Source organism: Scyliorhinus canicula, chromosome 19 (genome assembly GCF_902713615.1).
Source record: "Scyliorhinus canicula chromosome 19, sScyCan1.1, whole genome shotgun sequence".
Classification (NCBI taxonomy): Eukaryota; Metazoa; Chordata; class Chondrichthyes; order Carcharhiniformes; family Scyliorhinidae; genus Scyliorhinus; species Scyliorhinus canicula.
This window is the reverse complement of record NC_052164.1, coordinates 18,106,755-18,130,803: the sequence shown is the minus strand read 5'-3', so window position 1 is coordinate 18,130,803 and position 24,049 is coordinate 18,106,755. Positions and strand designations below refer to the sequence as shown.

General features: G+C 44.6%; 1 protein-coding gene across 4 annotated transcripts in view; it reads right to left on the bottom strand.

The window, feature by feature from the left end:
• Nucleotides 1-24,049, bottom strand: part of LOC119954424 (V-type proton ATPase 116 kDa subunit a1) — a 97,799-nt gene that overhangs the window by 31,313 nt on the left and 42,437 nt on the right. For all 4 annotated transcript variants that reach the window (XM_038779625.1, XM_038779626.1, XM_038779627.1 and 1 more), the window contains exons 10-18: nt 22,102-22,314; nt 20,778-20,928; nt 20,506-20,645; nt 18,816-18,976; nt 17,995-18,085; nt 17,272-17,390; nt 15,372-15,588; nt 14,967-15,074; nt 6,421-6,528 (exon numbers count right to left, since the gene is read on the bottom strand). In XM_038779625.1, coding sequence (XP_038635553.1) covers nt 6,421-6,528; nt 14,967-15,074; nt 15,372-15,588; nt 17,272-17,390; nt 17,995-18,085; nt 18,816-18,976; nt 20,506-20,645; nt 20,778-20,928; nt 22,102-22,314 — 1,308 coding nt within the window. The remainder of the gene's footprint in view (nt 1-6,420; nt 6,529-14,966; nt 15,075-15,371; nt 15,589-17,271; nt 17,391-17,994; nt 18,086-18,815; nt 18,977-20,505; nt 20,646-20,777; nt 20,929-22,101; nt 22,315-24,049) is intronic.

Genomic DNA, 24,049 nt, shown 5'->3' with positions numbered 1-24,049 from the left:
GAAATTATAGGCCGGTGAGCCTCACGTCAGTAGTAGGCAATTATTGAAGAGAATTCTCAAGGATAGGATTTATACCCATTTCGAAACATAGAATATAGAACATAGAACGATACAGCGCAGTACAGGCCCTTCGGCCCTCGATGTTGCACCGACATGGAAAAAATCTAAAGGCCATCTAACCTACACTATGCCCTTATCATCCATATGCTTATCCAATAAATTTTTTAATGCCCTCAATGTTGGCGTGTTCACTACTGTTGCAGGTAGGGCATTCCACGGCCTCACCACTCTTTGCGTAAAAAACCCACCTCTGACCTCTGTCCTATATCTATTACCCCTCAATTTAAGGCTATGTCCCCTCGTGCTAGCCACCTCCATCCGCGGGAGAAGGCTCTCGCTGTCCACCCTATCTAACCCTCTGATCATTTTGTATGCCTCTATTAAGTCACCTCTTAACCTTCTTCTCTCTAACGAAAACAACCTCAAGTCCATCAGCCTTTCCTCATAAGATTTTCCCTCCATACCAGGCAACATCCTGGTAAATCTCCTCTGCACCCGTTCCAAAGCTTCCACGTCCTTCCTATAATGAGGCGACCAGAACTGTACGCAATACTCCAAATGCGGCCGTACTAGAGTTTTGTACAACTGCAACATGACCTCATGGCTCCGGAACTCAATCCCTCTACCAATAAAGGCCAACACACCATAGGCCTTCTTCACAACCCTATCAACCTGGGTGGCAACTTTCAGGGATCTATGTACATGGACACCGAGATCCCTCTGCTCATCCACACTACCAAGAATTTTACCATTAGCCAAATATTCCGCATTTCTGTTATTCTTTCCAAAGTGTATCACCTCACACTTCTCCACATTAAACTCCATTTGCCACCTCTCAGCCCAGCTCTGCAGCTTATCTATGTCCCTCTGTAACCTGCAACATCCTTCCGCACTGTCTACAACTCCACCGACTTTAGTGTCGTCTGCAAATTTACTCACCCATCCTTCTGCGCCCTCCTCTAGGTCATTTATAAAAATGACAAACAGCAACGGCCCCAGAACAGATCCTTGTGGTACGCCACTCGTAACTGAACTCCATTCTGAACATTTCCCATCAACTACCACTCTCTGTCTTCTTTCAACTAGCCAATTTCTGATCCACATCTCTAAATCACCCTCAATCCCCAGCCTCCGTATTTTCTGCAATAGACGACCGTGGGGAACCTTATCAAACGCTTTACTGAAATCCATATACACCACATCAACTGCTCTACCCTCGTCTACCTGTTCAGTCACCTTCTCAAAGAACTCGATAAGGTTTGTGAGGCATGACCTACCCTTCACAAAACCATGCTGACTGTCCCTAATCATATTATTCCTATCTAGATGATTATAAATCGTATCTTTTATAATCCTCTCCAAGACTTTACCCACCACAGACGTTAGGCTCACCGGCCTATAGTTACCGGGGTTATCTCTACTCCCCTTCTTGAACAAAGGGACCACATTTGCTATCCTCCAGTCCTCTGGCACTATTCCTGTAGCCAATGATGACCTAAAAATCAAAGCCAACGGCTCAGTAATCTCTTCCCTGGCTTCCCAGAGAATCCTAGGATAAATCCCATCCGGCCCCGGGGACTTATCTATTTTCACCTTGTCCAGAATTGCCAACACTTCTTCCCTACGCGCCTCAATGCCATCTATTCTAATAGCCTGGGTCTCAGCATTCTCCTCCACAATATTATCTTTTTCTTGAGTGAATACTGACGAAAAGTATTCATTTAGTATCTCGCTTATCTCCTCAGCCTCCACACACAACTTCCCACCACTGTCCTTGACTGGCCCTACTCTTACCCTAGTCATTCTTTTATTCCTGACATACCTATAGAAAGCTTTTGGGTTTTCCTTGATCCTACCTGCCAAAGACTTCTCATGTCCCCTCCTTGCTCGTCTCAGCTCGCTTTAGATCCTTCCTCGCTTCCTTGTAAATATCAAGCGCCCCAACTGAAACTTCACGCCTCATCTTCACATAGGCCTCCTTCTTCCTCTTAACAAGAGATTCCACTTCTTTGGTAAACCACGGTTCCCTCGCTCGACCCCTTCCTCCCTGCCTGACTGGTACGTACTTATCAAGAACATGCAATAGCTGTTCCTTGAACAAGCTCCACATATCCAGTGTGCCCAACCCTTGCAGCCTACTTCTCCAACCAACACATCCTAAGTCATGTCTAATGGCATCATAATTGCCCTTCCCCCAGCTATAACTCTTGCCCTGCGGGGTATACTTATCCCTTTCCATCACTAACGTAAAGGTCACCGAATTGTGGTCACTGTTTCCAAAGTGCTCACCTACCTCCAGATCTAACGCCTGGCCTGGTTAATTACCCAAAACCAAATCCAATGTGGCCTCGCCTCTTGTTGGCCTGTCAACATATTGTGTCAGGAAACCTTCCTGCACACATTGTACAAAGAATGACCCATCTAATGTACTCGAACTATATCTTTTCCAGTCAATATTTGGAAAGTTAAAATCTCCCATAACAACTACCCTGTTACTTTCGCTCTTTTCCAGAATCATCTTCGCCATCCTTTCCTCTACATCCCTAGAACTATTAGGTGGCCTATAGAAAACTCCCAACAGGGTGACCTCTCCTTTCCTGTTTCTAACCTCAGCCCATACTACCTCAGAAGAAGAGTCCCCATCTAGCATCCTTTCCGCCACCGTAATACTGTCCTTGACTAGCAGCGCTACACCTCCCCCTCTTTTGCCCCCTTCTCTGAGGTTACTAAAACACCTAAACCCCGGAACCTGCAACAACCATTCCTGTCCCTGCTCTATCCATGTCTCTGAAATGGCCACAACATCAAAGTCCCAGGTACCAACCCATGCTGCCAGTTCCCCTACCTTATTTCGTATACTCCTGGCATTGAAGTAGACACACTTCAAACCACCTACCTGAACACTGGCACCCTCCTGCGAAGTCAAATCTGTGCTCCTGACCTCTATACTCTCAATCTTCCGTACCCCAAAACTACAATCCAGGTTCCCATGCCCCTGCTGAATTAGTTTAAACCCCCCCCAAAGAGCACTAACAAATCTCCCCCCCAGGATATTGGTGCCCCTCAGGTTCAGATGTAGACCATCCTGTCTATAGAGGTCCCACCTTCCCCAGAAAGAGCCCCAGTTATCCAGAAATCTGAATCCCTCCCGCCTGCACCATCCCTGTAGCCACGTGTTTAATTGCTCTCTCTCCCTATTCCTCATCTCACTATCACGTGGCACGGGCAACAACCCAGAGATAACAACTCTGTTTGTTCTCGCTCTGAGCTTCCATCCTAGCTCCCTAAAGGCCTGCCTAAATGGACTCATTAGCGATGGACAGCATGGCTTTGTGAAAGGAAGGCCGTGCCTCACTAACTTGATCAAGTTTTTTGAGGAGGTGACAAAGATGATTGATGAGGGAAGGGCGGTGGATGTTGTTTACATGGACTTCAGGAAAGCCTTTGACAAGGTGCCTCATGGCAGATTGGTACAAAAGGTGAAGTCACACGGGATCAGAGGTGAGGTGGCAAGATGGATACAGAACTGGCATGGTCACAGAAGGCAAAGGGTAGCACTAGAAGGGTGTTTTTCTGATAGGAAGGTTGTGACTAGTGGTGTTCCACAGAGATCTGTGCTGGGGTCTCTGTTGTTTGTAGTATCCATAAACGATTTGGAGGAAAATACAGCTGGTCTGATTAGCAAGTTCGCAGATGACAGTGGGGCGGTAGAGTGTGGAGAATTGTCAGAGGATACAGCAGGACATTGATAGGTTGGAGACTCGGGCAGAGAAATGGCAAATGGAATTTAATCTAAACAAATGTGAGGTAATGCATTTTGGTAGGTCTAACAGAGAGGGGAAATATCCAGTAAATGGCAAACTCTTAGGAATATAGAAAGTCAGAGAGATCTGGGCATGCTGGTCCACAGATCATTGAAAGTGGCAACACAAGTTGACACGGTAATCAAGAAAGCATTTGAAATGCTTGCCTTCATTGGACAGGGCATTGAGTATAAAAATGGCAAGTCATGCTGCAGTTGTATAGAACTTTGGTAAGGCCGCACTTGGAATATTGCGCACAATTCTGGTCGCCACACTACCAGAAGGATGTGGAGGCTTTCGAGAGGGTTGCAGAGGGGGCTTACCAGGATGTTGCCTGGTCTGGAGAGTGATAGCTATGTGGAGAGACTGAATAGACACGGACTGATTCCATTAGAATGATGGAAGTTGAGGGGTAACCTGATAGAGGCCTTCAAGATTATGCGGGGCATGGATTGAGTGGATGGGCAGGCACCCGTTCCAATGTGGATAGGTCAGTCACTCAGGGGCATAGGTTAAGGTCCATAGGGCAAAGTTTACAGGAGATGTGCGAGGCAGTTTTTTTTTTTTTTAAACACGAGGGTGGCAAGTGCCTGGAACGCGCTGCCAGAGGAGGTTGTGGAAGCAGATACATTAATGACATTCAAAAAGGCATCTCGACAAATGCATGGATAGGATGGGTATAGAGGGATACGGCTCTAGGAACTGCTGAGTGTTTTGGCCAAGGGTGGTATCATGACCGGTACAGGCTTGGAGGGCTGAAGGGCCGGTTCCTGTGCTGTATTGTTCTTTGATATATTTCACCTCTCTTCCCCCCCCCACCCCTTGATGTTTTTAATATGTAGAAATCTATCTCTCAATCTTAAACTTAATCAATAACTGACCTTCCCTTGCCCTCTGGGGCAGAAAATTCGAAAGCTTCCCTCCCGAATGAAAAAATTTCTCATCTCAATTCTAAATGGCCTACCCCTATTCTGAGACCCTGTCCCCGGATTTAGATCCACCCCGCCAAAGGAAACATTCTCCTGCATCTACGCTGTCGATCCCTGTATGAATTATGAAAGAAGAGCGCGATCACCTCTCATTCGTTTGAGCCACAGAGCATAAATGCCCAGCCTATTTAATCTTTCCTCATAGAACAATCCCTCCATCCCAAGAATTAGGTGAACCTTGATTTCACTCCCTCTATGACAAGTATATCTTTCCTTGGGTAATTCATAGAGTTTTCATAGAATTTACAGTGCAGAAGGAGGCCATTCAGCCCATCGAGTCTGCACCGGCTCTTGGAAAGAGCACCCTACCCAAGGTCAACAACTCCACCCTATCCCCATAACCCAGTAACCCCACCCAACACTAAGGGCAATTTTGGACACTAAGGGCAATTTATCATGGCCAATCCACCTAACCTGCACATCTTTGGACCAAAACTGCAAAACTACTCCAGGTGCAGTTTCACCAAGGCTCTGTATAATTTCAGTAAAATATCTTTAGTCCTCTCCTCAAATTCTCTTGTAATAAAGGCCATCATACAATTTGCCTTCATAATTGCATGCTGTATAATATAATAAAGTTCCTTTGAACACTTCTCAGCCTCTCATCATTTAAGAAATGCTGTTCTTCTACCAAAAAAGATAAACTCTAATTTCTCCATATTGTATTCCATCTGGCAAATTTTTGCTCACTCCCTTAGCCTCTCCAACTCTCCTTGAAGTGTCTGGTAATGGTAATCTTTATTCGTGTCACAAGTAGGCTTACATTAACACTGCAATGAAGTTACCGTGAAAATCCCCTAGTTGCCACACTCTGGCACCTGTTCGGATACACCAAGGGAGAATTCAGAATGTCCAATTCACCCAACAAGCATGTCTTTCATGATATGTGGGAGGACCCCGGAGCACCCGGAGGAAATCCACGGGTATTCTCCTTGCAAGTCTCACTTCCACCTAATTTATGTCATCTGCAAACTTTGAAATATTAAATTTAATCACCAGATCCAAATCATTGACATCGATTGTGAATAACTGGGACCCCCAAGCACTGATCCTTGCAGTACCCTACAAGTCACAACCTACCAACCTGAAAATGACTCATTTAATCCCACACTGTTTTCTGTCCCATTAGCCAGTTCTCAATCCATGCCAGTACATTACCCTCAATCTCCTGCGTTCTCCTAATTGTTTACAAACCTCTCGTGGGACCTTATCATACACTTTATGAAAATCTAAATTTACCACACTGATTCGCCCTGATCTATCCTGCAATTTACAGAGATGCCCATGGAATATTAAACTCACTCAGCAGGCAAAACAGAGAACAAGATCTCTTTAACAATGTAACAAAAATCTCCAATAACAAATTGGAGCAACTCAAAACATCACGTTTCTGTTAGTCTTCAATTTGTGTGGATAATTCACTATGTCTTTTCACTCTTCCTTCAAACTACGAGCTACAGGAATAACACAAGGTAAAAGATCAATACCCTCATAGCTGTTGCTCAATAAAGAAAACCAAATGCCCACGAACAAAGCAAGTTCTAGTTAAAGCATTGTGCCATACTTACTTCCTCCCCATCTTCTGAATGGGTATCAAGTTGATCATGTTGTATTATCTCAGCATCCTCCTCAGTTGGTCCATTCCCAACTCTTATTCCACCAAAGTTGTGTGTCCCCTATGAAATAACAAAACAGTGCAAAATGTGGTAATGGTTAATGGTAGATTATGACTTTGGGGTTATATAATCCTTCTACTATGCACTATTTTTCATTCATTTAAAATAGCCAGTTCTCATAACCAATTTTCCTTATAATAAATAATCACCATCTACTCCCTTGTATTATATAATCACAACATGGTCAATCGTCCTCTATTTTGCTTCGCTGTTTCTTGCACAAGCATAATCTTGACCTTGTGGAAATGGACTCCCAACTGCGAGTTTTCATGATGATCTACCCATCCTTCTTCAAACCTTTGTTATATCTATTTTCCCCTGCCTTGCTCACAATACAGAGCTTGACGATGGTTAATATGAGGGATAGGATGTAGCCCTGGGCTTATGCCTTGGCTCTGAACAATTCTGACACATCTTGCAATATCACACATGCCCCTCAAAACAGTCTAAAAATAATTCACAGCCACTTCTCTTCCAGGAATACCAACTCTGAAGAAGTACTGCTTTTCTCTCAGACAGGATTTCCGATAGGGTGTTTCGCCCTGTTCAGCTTCATTGTCAAAAACTAGGAGGGAAATGGAAAGCAATGTGTTTACCAAAACTTTCACATCCATATTTCCCCCCCCAGGGGTCGTCTGCATCTCCGACTTACCCTATCTATGTGGATTCTAACTCAAGTTCCACCCCTCATATTTTGAATCCACTCAGGATTACAGGTATCTCCACGTTTCTTGGACTGCTGTTTGCGTTGCATCCGGAAATCCACGTTCAGTGACACACTGCTTACCTCTGTTCTGTCAATAATATTCTGATTTCTTAATGTGCCACTATCAGTGCCCTACTTAGTCATTATCACCACCATTGACATTCTCTTTGTATTTTTGTCCACAACATCTTTGTCAATCTCCACCTATCGCTGGCCCTCTAGCCAGCCCCACTGCTCCACGCAGCTGCCTTCCCCCCCCAAACAACGACAAGTCATCCAGACTGTAAAGTTAACTCCGTTCTCTCTCCACAGATGCTGTCAGACCTGAGACTGCCCAGCATTTTTTGTTTTTATCTAAAAGTATTTCCAGTTGCTTCAACGAACTCATCAACTCTCAGGCACCATCAAAAGAAAAAGGAACAAAGAAACTAATCGCAGAATTGTTATGATCCATCATGTCTACATTGGTTCTCCAAACGAGCAATTCACTTAGTGCCATCCTCCTGCCTTATCCCCATAGCCCTGCACAGTCTTCCTTTTGAATGCTTCAATTCAATCTGCCTTCAACAAACTCTCAGGCAGTGCCATCCTGACCATAGCCACTCGCTTTTGCTTCTTTTGATAATTAATTTAAATTTGTGCCCCCTCATTCTCAATCCTTTCATGAAGGGGAAGTTTCTTCCTGTCTATTCTGTCCGGATCCTTTATGACTATGAATACCTATATTGAACCTCCCCTCCGCTTTCCTTTTCTCCAAGAAAAACGGTATCAACTTCTCCAATCTATCTTCATAGCTGAAGTCCCTCAGCTCTGGACCCATTCTCATGAATCTTTTCTGTACTCTCTCCACACATTCACAGCCTAAGTGTGGCATCCATTACGAGATGCAATAGTGGTGCAAACTAGTGTTGCATGGAAATTCAACACAACCTCTTTGCTCTTGTACTCTATGCCCATATTAATAAAGCCTAGAATACTGTGTTTTATTAATCATGCTCAACCTACCCTGCCACCTTCAATGTCTTATGCACATATACACCCAGGTATGCTCTGCATCCCCTTTTGATTGGAGCCTTCATTTTATATTTCTCACCTTGTTCCTCCTCGCAGAATTAATCTCTTCACATTTCTCTGCATTGCACTTGATCTGCCACTTCCAACTCACCCATGTTCTTTTGAAGTCCTACACTATCCCTCAAGGTTCACAATGCTTCCAATTTCATGTCATCTATAAATTTTAAGATTGTACTTTGCCTACCAAGTTCTAAATCATGAAGAGCAAGGACCCCAACATGGATCCCTGGGTAACTCCACTACAAATGTTTCTCCAGTCTGAAAAACATTTATGAATCATTGCTTCCGGTCACTCAGCCAATTTCGTATCAATGTTACTACAGTCCCTTTTATTTCATGAGCTATAACTTTCCTTACAAGTCTGTTGTGTGGCACTGTATCGGATGCCTTTTGGAAGTACATATACAATGCACCTACAGCTTTGCAATCATCAACCCTCTGTTACCACTTGAACAAACTCCATACAATTTGGTTAAACATGATTTTCCCAAAAGAAATTACCATTGGCTTTCCTGAATTAACATGCATTTGTCCATGTGGCTACCAATTTTGTTCCAAATTGTTTCTCGACGTTTCCCCACTGCCTAAGTTAACTGACTGACATCTTTACTTGAACAAGGGTGTAACATTTGCAATTCACCAGTCCTCTGGTATCATCGGAGTCTCAGAAAGACTGCAAAATTATGGCCAATTCCTCCACAATTTTCACTTTCACTTCCCTCAGTATCCTTGGTAGCACCTCGGCCAGTTCTGGTGCTTTATCAACTTTAAGCAAGCAAGCCATATACCACCACCATATCAATTTAAAAACTTTCGACTGTATTAATTTCCTCCTCTTTCAACTGTGGCCTGGGTAGCATTTTTTCCCTTGGTACAAATATATGCAAATTATCCATTTAGCATCTCACTATGCCCTCTGCACCCATGCATGAACCCCTTTACAGTCCCCAAACAGCTCTACTTCTTCTTTTACTATTTATATGCCTATAGAGGATTTTTATTCCCTTTTAGGTTGACTGCCGGTCTCTTTTCACATTCCCTCTTTGCTTCTCACATTTTAGAACATAGAACATAGAACACTACAGCGCAGTACGGGCCCTTCGGCCCTCGATGTTGCGCCGACCTGTGAAATCATCTGAAGCCTATCTGACCTACACTATTCCATTTTCATCCATATGTCTATCCAGTGACCACTTAAATGCCCTTAAAGTTGGCGAGTCTACTACTGTTGCAGGCAGGGCGTTCCACACCCCTACTACTCTCTGAGTAAAGAAACTGCCTCTGACATCTGTCCTATATCTATCACCCCTCAATTTAAAGCTATGTCCCCTCGTGTTGGTCATCACCATCCGAGGAAAAAGACTCTCACTGTCCACCCTATCTAACCCTCTGACTATCTTATATGTCTCTATTAAGTCACCTCTCAGCCTTCTCCTCTCTAACGAAAACAACCTCAATTCCCTGAGCCTTTCCTCGTAAGACCTTCCCTCCATACCAGGCAACATCCTAGTAATTTTCTTTTGTACTTCCCCTCCAAACCTTCCATATTAAATTAGTTCTCAATTGTATTTTCTAACTGGCATAGGCACACTTTTTCCTTTTTTATTTTAATTTTTATCTCTGTTGACATCCAGAGATTGACACCCAGGGAGCTCTGTATTTGTATTACCTACCTTTTCCTTGAGGGAATATACATTAACTGGGCCTGAATTTTTCCTGCCAACCTTTTGAATCCCATTTATTCAGTCCAGATCTATTCTTACTCAATTGAAGTTGGTTTTCCCCTCAGTTAATTATTCTTACTCTGGATTGTTCTTTCTCCTTTCCATAGTCAGCCAAAACCTACGATACAGTGATCACTGTCCCCAAAATGCTCTGCAAAAAAAAAAAAGGGGCGCAGCCTCAGTTCACTGGAGTTGCACTACGCTGGGGCCTGCGGGTTCTCTTTTGTTGCAGGCTCCAAGCAGCTCCAACCAGCGGAGGTTTGAACCAAGTTTTCCAGTGCAGGTAAGTGCACTTTAAACTTGCAATTCCAGCAGGCCATGACATTTTGCCACAAATAGGAAATTATGGTCCAATATATTTTGCGTGAACTAAGTTTTACTGTGTACCTTGCTATGTACCTGGGAAACATGATACCAATGGGCAAGACACCAATACCAGATGCTCTTAGGCAAGTGTTCCATCATCATACATCGCGTCTCTCAAGCTTGACAAAATATTTACTACAAAATTTAAAACTCCACAAAACAGTAATCTGACAATTATCGCAGAACTCAATACAGAGGACTAGAAATCCTTCTCCAAAGTAGAACTTAAATATCCACTATCATCAATTGCTTTTATGTTCAAGGGGAGGGATTTCAGCACCAAAAATAGAACACTTTCAACCTGTCCATAAAAAGGACTCAGCCACTTCCAAAGTAATATATTCTCTAGTATATAAGAACATAAGAACATAACTTATTTTGAACATAATTTTGGGCAGCACGGTAGTTAGCATAAATGCTTCACAGCTCCAGGGTCCCAGGTTCGATTCCCGGCTGGGTCACTGTCTGTGCGGAGTCTGCACGTCCTCCCCGTGTGTGCGTGGGTTTCCTCCGGGTGCTCCGGTTTCCTCCCACAGTCCAAAGATGTGCGGGTTAGGTGGATTGGCCATGCTAAATTGCCCGTAGTGTCCTAAAAAGTAAGGTTAAGGGGGGGGTTGTTGGGTTACGGGTATAGGGTGGATACGTGGGTTTGAGTAGGGTGATCATTGCTCGGCACAACATCGAGGGCCGAAGGGCCTGTTCTGTGCTGTACTGTTCTATGTTCTATAAGAACTAGAAGCAGGAGTAGGCCATCTGGCCCCTCGAGCCTGCTCCGCCATTCAATGAGATCATGGCTGATCTTTTGTGGACTCAGCTCCACTTTCCGGCTCGAACACCATAACCCTTAATCCCTTTATTCTTCAAAAAATTATCTATCTTTACATTAAAAACATGTAATGAAGGAGCCTCAACTGCTTCACTGGGCAAGGAATTCCATAGATTCACAACCCTTTGGGTGAAGAAGTTCCTCCTAAACTCAGTCCTAAATCTACTTCCCCTTACTTTGAGGCTATGTCCCCTAGTTCTGCTTTCACCCGCCAGTGGAAACAACCTGCCCGCATCTATCCGATCTATTCCCTTCATAATTTTAAATGTTTCCATAAGATCCCCTTCATCCTTCTAAATTCCAATGAGTACAGTCCCAGTCTACTCAACCTCTCCTCATAATCCAACCCCTTCAGCTCTGGGATTAACCTAGTGAATCTCCTCTGCACACCCTCCAGTGCCAGTAAGGAGACCAAAACGGAACACAATACTCAAGGTGTGGCCTCACTAACACCTTATACAATTGCAACATAACCTCCCTAGTCTTAAACTCCATCCCTCTAGCAATGAAGGACAAAATTCCATTTGCCTTCTTAATCACCTGTTGCACCTTTAAACCAACCTTCTGTGACTCATGCACTAGCACATCCAAGTCTCTCTGCACAGCGGCATGCTTTAATATTTTATCGTTTAAATAATAATCCCGTTTGCTGTTATTCCTACCAAAATGGATAACCTCACATTTGTCAACATTGTATTCCATCTGCCAGACCCTAGCCCATTCACTTAACCTATCCAAATCCCTCTGCAGACTTCCAGTATCCTCTGCACTTTTCGCTTTACCACTCATCTTAGTGTCATCTGCAAACTTGGACACATTGCCCTTGGTCCCCAACTCCAAATTATCTATGTAAATTGTGAACAATTGTGGGCCCAACACGGATCCCTGAGGGACACCACTAGCTACTGATTGCCAACCAGAGAAACACCCATTAATCCCCACTCTTTGCTTTCTATTAATTAACCAATCCTCTATCCATGCTACTACTTTACCCTTAATGCCATGCATCTTTATCTTATGCAGCAACCTTTTGCGCGGCACCTTGTCAAAGGCTTTCTGGAAATCCAGATATACCACATCCATCGGCTCCCCGTTATCTACTGCACTGGTAATGTCCTCAAAAACTTCCACTAAATTAGTTAGGCATGACCTGCCCTTTATGAACCAATGCTGCGTCTGCCCAATGGGACAATTTCTATCCAGATGCCTCGCTATTTCTTCCTTGATGATAGATTTCAGCATCTTCCCTACTACCAAAGTTAAGCTCACTGGCCTATAATTTCCTGCTTTCTGCCTACCTCCTTTTTTAAACAGTGGTGTCACGTTTGCTAATTTCCAATCCACCGGGACCACCCCAGAGTCTAGTGAATTTCGGTAAATTATCACTAGTGCATCTGCAATTTCCCTAGCCATCTCTTTTAGCACTCTGGGATGCATTCCATCAGGGCCAGGAAACTTGTCTACCTTTAGTCCCATTAGCTTGCCCATCACTACCTCCTTAGTGATAACAATCCTCTCAAGGTCCTCCCTCACCTGTCATAGCCTCATTTCTATCAGTCGCTGGCATGTTATTTGTGTCTTCCACTGTGAAGACCGACCCAAAAACCTGTTCAGTTCCTCAGCCATTTCCTAATTTCCCATTATTAAAACTCCCTTCTCATCCTCTAAAGGACCAATATTTACCTTAGCCGCTCTTTTTTGTTTTATATATTTGTAAAAAAACTTTTACTGTCTGTTTTTATATTCTGAGCAAGTTTACTCTCATACTCTATCTTACTCTTCTTTATAGCTTTTTTAGTAGCTTTCTGTTGCCCCCCAATCTCCCAGCAATCTTTGCCACTTTATATGCTTTTTCCTTCAATTTGATACTCTCCCATATTTCCTTAGATATCCACGGTCAATTTTCCCTCTTTCTACCGTCCTTCCATTTTGTTGGTATAAACCTTTGCTGAGCAGTGTGAAAAATCGCTTCGAAGGTTCTCCACTGTTCCACCATAAAGTCTTAGCTCCCAGTCTACCTTAGCTAGTTCTTCTCTCATTCCCTTGTAATCTCCTTTGTTTAAACACAAAACACTAGTATTTGATTTTACTTTCTCACCCTCCATCTGTATTTTAAATTCCACCATATTGTGATCGCTCCTTCCGAGCGGATCCCTAACTATGAGATCATGAATCAATCCTGTCTCATTACACAGGACAAGATCTAGGACCGCTTGTTCCCTCGTAGGTTCCATTACATACTGTTCTAGGAAACTGTCGCGGATACATTCTATAAACTCCTCCTCAAGGTTGCCTTGACCGACCTGGTTAAACCAATCGACATGTAGATTAAAATCCCCCATGATAACTGCTGTACCATTTCTACATGCATCAGTTATTTCTTTGTTTATTGCCTGCCCCACCATAACGTTACTATTTGGTGGCCGATAGACTACTCCCATCAGTGACATTTTCGCCTTACTATTCCCGATTTCCACCCAAATGGATTCAACCTTATCCTCCATAGCACCAATGTCATCCCTTACTATTGCCCGGATGTCATCCTTAAATAACAGAGCAACACCACCTCCCTTACCATCCACTCTGTCCTTCCGAATAGTTTGATACCCTCGGATATTTAACTCCCAGTCGTGACCATCCTTTAACCATGTTTCAGTAATGGCCACTAAATCATAGTCATTTACGATGATTTGTGCCATCAACTCATTTACTTTATTCCGAATACTACGAGCAGTCAGGTAAAGTACACTTATGTTGGTTTTTTTTACCTCTGTTTTGAATCTTAACATCTCCAGTTTTATTCCTTTTGTTATTACTGGGCCTATTCACTGAGCTCCCCTCAGTCACTGTACCTTGTACTGTCGCCCTTTTAGATTTTTGACTATGTCTTCTCTGCCTTGCACTTTTCCCCTTACTTCCTTTTGCTTCTGTCCCTGTTTTACTACCTTCCAACTTCCTGCATCGGTTCCCATCCCCCTGCCACATTAGTTTAAACCCTCCCCAACAGCTCTAGATATCCAACAAAAAATCATAGAATTCACAGTGCAGGAGGCTATTTGGCCCATCAGGTCTGCACGGGCCCTTGAAAAAAGCACCCTACCCAAACCCACACCCCCACCCTATCCCCATAACTCAGTAACCCCACCTAGCCTTTTGGACACTAAGGGGCAATTTAGCATGGCCAATCCACCGAACCTGCACATCTTTGGACGGTAGGAGGAAACCGGAGGGAGCTCCCAGAGAAAGCCCACGCAGACATGGGAAGAACATGCAGACTCGGCACAGACAGTGACCTAAGCCGGGTCCCTGGCGCTGTGAAGCAGCATTGCTAATCACTATGATACCGTGCCGCCTGCAAAGGCACTAAAGGTTTTCAAAAGAGCATCGTTACAACTTTTTCTTTACCAAATTTACTCGATTAAACAGAAATTGCCAATTAATGCTCAATTAACCACATTTTTGTACTATGTGTCTATATTGATTCAGAACAGGGTTGTGGCTGATCATACAAACTTAATGAAGGAGAATTATAGCTAACAAGAGTATTTCATTCATTAGTCCTGGCTGAATTGAAACCCAGAATTCAAAGCAAGGAAGGATGGCGGAGTACTGCACTGAACTAAAGGTAAACGTAAAGTCGTCATAGTCCCAGATTGCCATAGGCTGCTTCTCCATTGAGGCGGGGGAAGCTACATGTAAATATTTATATTGGAATTCAAAAAGATATTTTAAAAATACTTACCAAATGCTTTCTCCTCAAATACTGGTGACGCAGCACCAATGGTTTCACCACAAGCATACATGGAACGCACAGCAGAGCTACAACTACCAAGAAGGACTGCAGACCTTGCTGTTAGAACAGAAAACAATGTATTACTACAGTTTGGTGAAAGTGAACAGTTAAAAGCTTAATAAGGTTTAAACAAGTGTTGATTTAGTTCAGAGTGGAAAAAGACAAAACAGAAAATTTGTATTTTCCTTTCAACTCTTTGGGCAAACATATCAATCTGCAGTTACACAAAACAGAGACAATCACAGGCCACTTTAGCACTATTTGCAAAGTCTTCAATATTTCAAATGGGGGGAGGGCGGGGAAGAGAGATTTAAGATGAATAGCAGTGAGGAACATCTCCAAGGTGTTACGTACCTGTCCTTTATACAGATATTTTGTGTTTTTATCATTGTAACTAAATAGGAACATATTGATGAAATGGATGAGAAGACTGGGAGCATCTTTCGATGTGCTAGCATCATAAGCGGACCACTTGTAGAAGATGAGGATAACAAGGTAGCCAAACAAACACAGCATAAAAATTATTTCGGGGATAAAGCTAAAATAGATGTTCAGTGGCTTTTTAAAATATCTAGAAACAAAGGAGAGAGAAAAAAGAGATGTCATGAGCATTAGATATATTCAACAATTAGTCACTCAACTGATTTCCAATTGTTTGCAAACATAGAACCAGAGTCTCTACAGTGAAGGAGGCTATTTGGCCCATTGAATCTGCGCCAGCCCACTGAAAGAGTACCCTACCACAGCCAAGTCCTCTGTCCTATCCCGTAACCCCACCTAACCTGCACATCTTTGGACTGTGGGAGAAAACCTCAGCACCCATAGGAAACCCTCACAGTAACAGGGAGAAAGTGCAACCTCCACACAGACAGTCACCCACGGTCGGACGCGAACCAGTGTCCCTGCTGCTGTGAGACAACAGTGTTAACCACTGTGCCACCCATTAGATCAAGTGCACCATAAATTGTTTGCCCCTCTCAATTAATTTAATGAATACCACTGGTAAGTTAACCTGATTACACTGGATTGGGTGATAAGAGTTACATTGTGTATGTGACAACAAGAACAGACTACCCTGAGAATGTACAGTGAAGGTAAAGTTGAGCATCATGTCTTGGCTTTTAAGTTCAGATTTGACCAGAGTGAGTTAAAGAAAAAAAATTAGCCTTCTATTGAAGATGACCTAAACTATCTTCGTTACACAACACAGCACAGCTGATAGAATTTTTCATATAGAACCTGTGCCGCTCCCAGCCCCAAATGAAATTTTGTAAAGAGCCCCAACCACTAAGATTCTTTGCAGGAGCATTAGTGCTGGAATTGCGGAAAATTGTCTGTAGCGGCTTCTACCTTGTAATTGCGACTCACCAGCTGATATAGATTAACTTAACATTCAGATTACTTAAACCGCAGCATTGTAGAGACCAGGGCCAGGATTCTCCCCTACTTGGCAGGGCGGGGGGTCCCGGCGTAGCGGAGTGGCGCCAACCACTCCGGCGTCGGGCCTCCCCAAAGGTGCGGAATTCTCTGCACCTTTAGGGGCTAGGCCCACGCCGGAGTGGTTTCCGCCATGCCGACTGGCCCCAAAGCCACTGCCAACGGCCTTTGGCGCCCGCCACCCGGCGTCGGGGCTGGCCGAAAAGGCCTTCGCGGTCCACGCATGCGCCGGTGCATCAGTGGCCGCTGACGTCTCCACCGGCGCATGCGCGGTAGGTGGGGTCTCTTCCACCTCCGCCATGGTGGAGGCTGTGGCGGCGGCGGAAGAAAAAGAGTGCCCCCATGGCACAGGCCCGCCCGCCAATCGGTGGGCCCCGATCGCGGGCCAGGCCACCGCGGGGGCACCCCAGGGGTCCGATCGCCCCACAGCCCCCCCCCCCCAGGACCCCGGGGCCCGCACGCGCCGCCAATCCCGCCGGCTCCATAGGTGCTCCAATTCCCGCCGGCGGGAGAGGCCTGTCAGCGGTGGGACTACGGCCCATCGCGGGCCGGAGAATCACCGCAGGGATCACGCCGATCAGCGGGGCGTGGTTCCCGCTCCCACCGATTCCCGGGTGGCGGAGAATTCCAGCCACGGCGGGGGCAGGATTTACGCTGGCCCCGGGCGATTCCCCGACCCTGCGGGGGGTCGGAGAATTCCGCCCCAGATTTCAGTTTCTGGAAATTGATCTCGAATAAGGTCAATCGTCATGTGGCAACAGCTGACAGCTACCTTTTTCATATTTTATGAACCCAAACCCAGCTGTAAACAACTCACATATGATTCAGGAGGCTGAGAGAAATTCCAAAGACCATATGGACAACACCCAATATCACAGACATCTTCATTTTGAAGGAGTTGAGAAATGTAAGTTTGTTTGTAGCAATATTCCATATCTGAGAAAAAACATTGCAAAGGAACTTTTGATCAAGATGAAACATAATTCATGGAATATTTACAGATAAATAATTAACCAATGGTTTAATTTATCGCACATCAATCAAAGCCACTCAATCTAGAATGTGCAGAAATAAGATGGGAATCAAGCATCAGGAAGTATTTCTTCTAAACTAGTTTAGACATCTTAGCTTATATTGTTGTACATTCTCAATAAAGCACTCCTCCCATGTATTCGGTGTGATTTAAAAGTTAAAACTAAAGTTTAAAAAACATACTGTGATTTGCTGGAACATTTGCTCTCAGGATCTTTAAGCTGCAAACGGTGATGTGCACAAACTGATTTCTGTATCCAACACATTACTTTAATTTAAAAAGCACAAAGGATGACAGCCACAAACACCACCCAAACACAAGTGCAAAACTTAAATTTAGGTGGTTGAATGAAAAAGGTAAATAATACAGATACAATTGAGATGCCCAAGTTGGTATTTAAGGATTCCAGCCCGATTTCTTAAAGTACAAACAGTTAAAAGTAGTGCCAGCTGAATTTAATTTTCAATGAACCATGGAAATTTAAAAGAAAACACAGAATTAACTTACAGGATCTATTCCAAAAGGATATGGCCCATTAAAGACATTAGGATGAGCAGGATCGAGCTGAAGATTCAGATTGTCTGCAAGGATTTTATCCCTGCAAAGAAAACATAATTACAATATTATTAAATCTAAACCAACATTGTTGTTGTTTCTGGTTGACCAATGCTACATCCAAGGAGTGCTAGAAATTTCCACAATAGCTACATACAATATCCAAATAAGGAAAAGAAAGCTTAAGATCTCAGGATGTCGGGTAGTTGGTCAATGAACTACTGTTGAAGTATTGTCACGAGGCTATCAATTGATTGCTATCAACTTTCACAATGAACACGTCGATTTTTATTTAAATGCCATCGTATCAGAGGTGCTACAGAGACAAGATTTTATTTTATTTGTGCAAAAGACACGAGCTTTGTTTTCTGAAGATATTTTAATAGTCCTTTCTTCCTGTCATACACTGCCAACTCTGAGCTGATAGGTAATCTGCTCTGGGATCTCTGTTGATACTTTTGAACTGATCACCAAAAGTAATATAATTGTGACTTACAACCATCAAATATTAATTGTGATTAAACTCGTAACTAAAGATTGGAAACTTAGTACATTTTGGTTTTAATTGGTACGTATCCATTACTTTCCAGTATGCTGTTGGACATTAGAAAATAAAGACCAAAACATGCTGCACCTGACCTGAATATTTGATGTTCAAAACTAATTTTTGAAATGTATGGCACATTTCCCAACAGGAACAGGTTCCATGTTGTAACACACAGCATTTTAAAATGAACATTTTTGCAAAGCTATCTTATTTCTGCAATACTTACGTCCAGTTTCCCATTGGTTGAAACATTGGTCGAACACTCCATGATGAGCCAAACATGTTGAGAGTCTTTGCAAAGCAGTCATTGTATATAAGTCCAGTGTACACAGAGAAAACGCCCATGAGCAAAATAATGTAGCGGCCACTGAAGATAGTGCTGAAAATCTATCAGAACAAAGCTTAATTAAAAAACAGGTTAAAATAAAATTACACTAAGATGCACCCAATGCACTGGACAACTTTAATGTATTACTGTTGGGCTTAAGAACTCAATGGATTGGTTAAATGTATTTTTTTTCTTTAAATTTGCAAAACAAAACCTTATCCACTCTCCACAAAATGAGGGTTTCCTAATTTCTTGACTTAGACAGGCAATCTACCCAACATCTCCAAATATTGTAAACCCTCACGAAGATTGGAAATTTGCTTTCCTTTCTGGGCCTAAGAGTGAGGAAAGTAATTTATATATAGGCCCAACATCTCCAAATATTGTAAACCCTCACGAAGATTGGAAATTTGCTTTCCTTTCTGGGCCTAAGAGTGAGGAAAGTAATTTATATATAGGCCAGAAGAGCCTCTGGTTTTCCTCCTAATAGTGTTTGCGTATTCCTATCAGTTTAGCTCCACTTCACTCCTGCAGTGGCGATCTTTAAATAGCAAATTTAGCAACCAATTGGAATCCAAGTCTGCTATTAATTTAGAAATCAGAGATGGATCAACAAGATAGACAAGTTAGAAAGAGACATGGAATCAGCACGAAGAGCCAGAATAACCATTTAGATATCACAATCAGAATAGCACACTTGTAGGCACAATATCTTGATTTACATGGCACGTTAAACACAATAAGACATACCAAGCCGCTTCACAGGAACATTATTAAAACATTTTACACCAAGCAACATTATGGTATATTAGGACATTAGGGCAGCACGGTAGCACACGTGGATAGCACTATGGCTTCACAGCGCCAGGGCCCCAGGTTAGATTCCTCACTGGGTCACTGTCTGTGTAGAGTCTGCACGCTCTCCCAGTGTCTGCGTGGATTTCCTCCGGGTGCTCCGGTTTCCTCCCACAGTCCAAAGATGTGCAGGCTAGGTGGATTGGCCATGCTAAATGGCCCTTAGTGTCCAGAAAAGGTTAGGAGGGGTTATGGGGATAGGGTGGAAGTGAGGGCTTAAGTGGGTCGGTGCAGACTCGATGGGCTGAATGGCCTCCTTCCGCGCTGTATGTTCTATGTCTATGTATATTAGAACAGATGACCAAAAGCTTAGTCAAAAGTGAATTTTAAGGGGTGCATTAAATAAAGTAGTAGTAAGGTTTCTGGAGAATTCCAGAATTTTAGGATGAATTCTGAATTTAACGAATCTGACTTCCTTGCATCACTCCAAATGAATTAACTTCTGCAAAACAATGGATATTTACAGCAGCCTTGCAAATTATGCTAAAATATTTTTAAGAGTTATTTATTTTGAAGCAGTTCTAACTTTTGTCAACACCTTCTTTAAGAAAGGATGCTGAACAAATGAATCCTTAAAAGTTCTGCTTGCAGTTTGAACCAATAAATGAAAATATAACTCGGTATGCTTAAACGATATTTAACATGAGAAAATACTAACATTTTCCAATCCACAAAAGCAAAATCAAAAGTTTACAGATCTAGAATTGGCCATCATTAATACAAAAGAAAACACCTCATTTTCACTTTTCTGGGACAATATGCGGCTCTCTCTCAATACCATCCACACAGCAAATGCAGTGATCAGGACTCCATGGCCAAAATCCCCAAACATAACGGCGAAGAGGAAAGGAAAGGTTATAATTGTATATGGAGCTGCGGAAGAAAAATAAACAGATTAGAAAAATAACAGGCTTTTCTCAACAAAAAAAAATTCAGAAAGGCAAGTTTTTGGATAAATAGATGATTTATTATGAAACATCCCGTCTGCTCAATGCGGTTGCTTACCAGGATTGATTTCCCTGTAAGTGCCAATTCCATATGCATCCACAATGTTTTGAAATCCGTAAGTAAATTTGTTGGTCTTGTTGTAAGTTGGAGGAGTCTGGCTGGTTTGCATCCGGTTCAAGATGGATGGGACTGTAGATCCGCTGTGCTCCTGAACAAAACACACTTCTACATAATAGATTGCTTTGAAGGAGTTGTCTAAACACATTTACACTTGAAGCTAAATTACTCTGGGAAAGGGTGTGGCACCGTGTGTGTTCAAGATTGCTAAAATAAGCACTCAGAAGGAAAAATACGAACATAGACATTTGCAATAGAAAGCCTAAACCGTCACTTCATGACCATTAAGGCCACGAGTGAAAATATAGCGTCAAATATATTCAAGCGCGGAATATAATTGGGTTAAAAACGTCTCAACTTCCTTAATTATTTCACTCCTTTTAGAACTACAGGGCGCGATTCTCCGCTCCCCACGCGGCGTGGGAGAATCGCGGGAGGGCGCCCCCGACAAAATTCACGCCCCCCTGGTGCCCCCCGCCCCCCAAGCTCGGAAGAATCGCCGCTCACCGTTTTTCACAGCGAACGGCGATTCTCCGACCCGGATGGGCCGAGCGGCCTGCCGTTCGCGACCGTTTCACGACGGCGGCAACCACACCTGGTCGCTGCCGTCGTGAAACGGGAGTGAGAAGCCCGTTTGGGGCTTGTAGGTGGCCTAGAAAGGAAAGAGCACCACGACTGTGCTCAGGAGGGGACAGGCCCACGATCGGTGCCCACCGATCGTCGGGCCGGAGTCCAAACCGGACGCACTATTTCCCCTCCGCCGCCCCACAAGATCAAGCCGCCACGTCTTGCGGGGCGGCTGAGGGGAAAGACGGCCACCGCGCATGCGCGGGTTCGTGCCGTCAGCGTCATGACATCAGCCGCGCATGCGCGGGTTAGAGCCGGGCAACCTGCGCATGCGCGGCTGACGTCATTAGGCGCGCCGGCCACGTCATTCTCGACGCGCCGCCCGGCGGCCGAGAGTTACGGAGCGCCGCTCCTAACCCCGCCGGGAGGGGAGAATAGGGGACGAGGAGCGGCCTCCGAGGCCGTCGTGAAACTCAGCCGAGTTCACGACAGCCCTCCCGATTTTTCCCGGGAGCGGAGAATTCCGCCCACAGTTTCTCTCTCTCTCTCCCCCCCACCCCCCATGGAGTTTGTCATCACAATAATTCAGCACTTTGCCACATGCTAGGAGCATTGCCTCACTGCAAATCACAGACACATGATCAAAAACATTTTGTGAATTGGGAGCTCACTTGAATTAGTATTAATGGTGACTTACCGTACCCCTGCGGAGGGCGAACTGAATTGAATCCAAGTCAGTAACTGGACACCAAACCTCAGCAATTAAACACTTCTGTGTGACATCAATGTTACAGAGATTAAGGGTATGATAGATAGCCTTCATTTTCCGTACTTTAATAAACCATACACGAATAGTTTTCGCAGCTGCTTGCAGAACCCTCTGACGATGATCCTCAGTCTGATTTAAGACCTGGAGAGGAAAAAGAAAATCTTCTGAAAGTGTTATATTTACTAAATTCATACTTTGGACCAGAATAATAGGCCGGGGTTTGCCCCACATACTGCATTGCAGACCTCAGCTCAGCCAAATGATGGGCATGAGGGTAAAAGGAGCAAAAGAAAATAAAAGCATCCGAGAAGGAAAATGAAATGAAACTCAGCAATTACATCTCAATTATCTCCAATCCTCCACTCCAAGCTGATGGTGGCACAGTGGTTAGGCACGGTGGCACAGTGGTTAGTACTGCTGTCCCACAACGCCAGGGACCCTAGTTCAATTCCCGCCTTGGGTGACTGTCTGTATGGAGTTTGCAATTCCACCCCTCTCCCACCAATGTCTGTGTGGGTTTCCTCCAGGTGCCCTGGTTTCCTCCCACAGTCCAAAGACGTGCAGGTTAGGTAGATTGTTCATGTAAAATTGCCCAATAGTGTCCAAAGATGCGTAGGTTAGGTTAAGGGATTATTGAGATAGGTCAGAGAAGTGGGCTTGGGTGGGTACACATTCACAGAGTCGGTGCAGACTCGATGGCCGAATGGCCTCCTTCTGCACTGTAGGGATTCTATGATTTTTGAAAACAAAAGAGTACCCCGTTACTGACTAGCCAAAATTGTACATTCAGACACTGACCATATCTTGATATTGAGAAATACAGATATTTTCTTGCTCCCCTCACAATTCTTCTAAAAAATTTAACTGGTTGACACAAGCACCTTATAAAAATTTGCATGTCTGATGAAAGGAAGCTTAGATTCTAAACCAGTCATAAGGTGACTTGGTGATGCAGACCTACAAACATAGTCTCAAAGCAACATTTCCAATTGAGAAAAATCCCAATGTTTATTGAGTTGGTTCGGTTTTGGGGGTCAAATATTCTGTTCCTGTACAGAACAAAATGGCAAATGTCACATTTGCCATGGCAAATGGCAAAAGTACGCTTCTGCATAATTTAGAAACAAGGATATTTAGCCTTAAAAAAGAAACCAGGGGCTGGATTCGCCAACCCCCCGCCAGGTTGGAGAATCGCCGGGGGGAGGCGTGAATCCCACCCCTGCCGGCCGCCGAATTTTCCGGCACTGGATACTCGGCAGGGGCGGGAATCGCGTCGCGCCGGTTGGCGGACCAGCCTTGGCGATTCTCCAGCCCGCGATGGGCCGAAGTCCGGCTGCTGTAATGCCTCTCCCGCCGGCGTGAATCAAACCACCTCCCTTACTGGCGGGACTGCCGGCGTCGGCGAGCTCCGGGGTCCGCGGGGGATCTGGCCCCGGGGTGTGCCCCCACGGTGGCCTGGCCCGCGATCGGGGCCCATTGATCCACAGGTGGGCCTGTGCCCTGGGGGCACTCTTTTCCTTCCGCGTTGGCCATAGCCTCCGCGATGGCCGACGCCGACGTGACCCCCTCCCCTGCGCGAGGACGATGTCAGCAGCCGCTGACCCTCCGGCGCATGCGCGGACTTCCGCCGGCCGGCGAAGTCCCTTCGGCGCCGGCTGGCATGGCGCCAAAGGCATTCCACGGCAGCCGGCGGGACAGGAACCACTCCGGCGCGGGCCTAGCCCTTCAAGGTGAGGGCTTGGCCCCTACAGGTGCGGATTTCTCCGCAGCTTTGGGGCGGCCCGACGCCGAAGTGGTTCACGCCACTCCATCCCGCCGGGCACCCCGCCCTGCCGGGTAGGGGAGAATCCAGCTCCACATAATGTTTGCATTGATG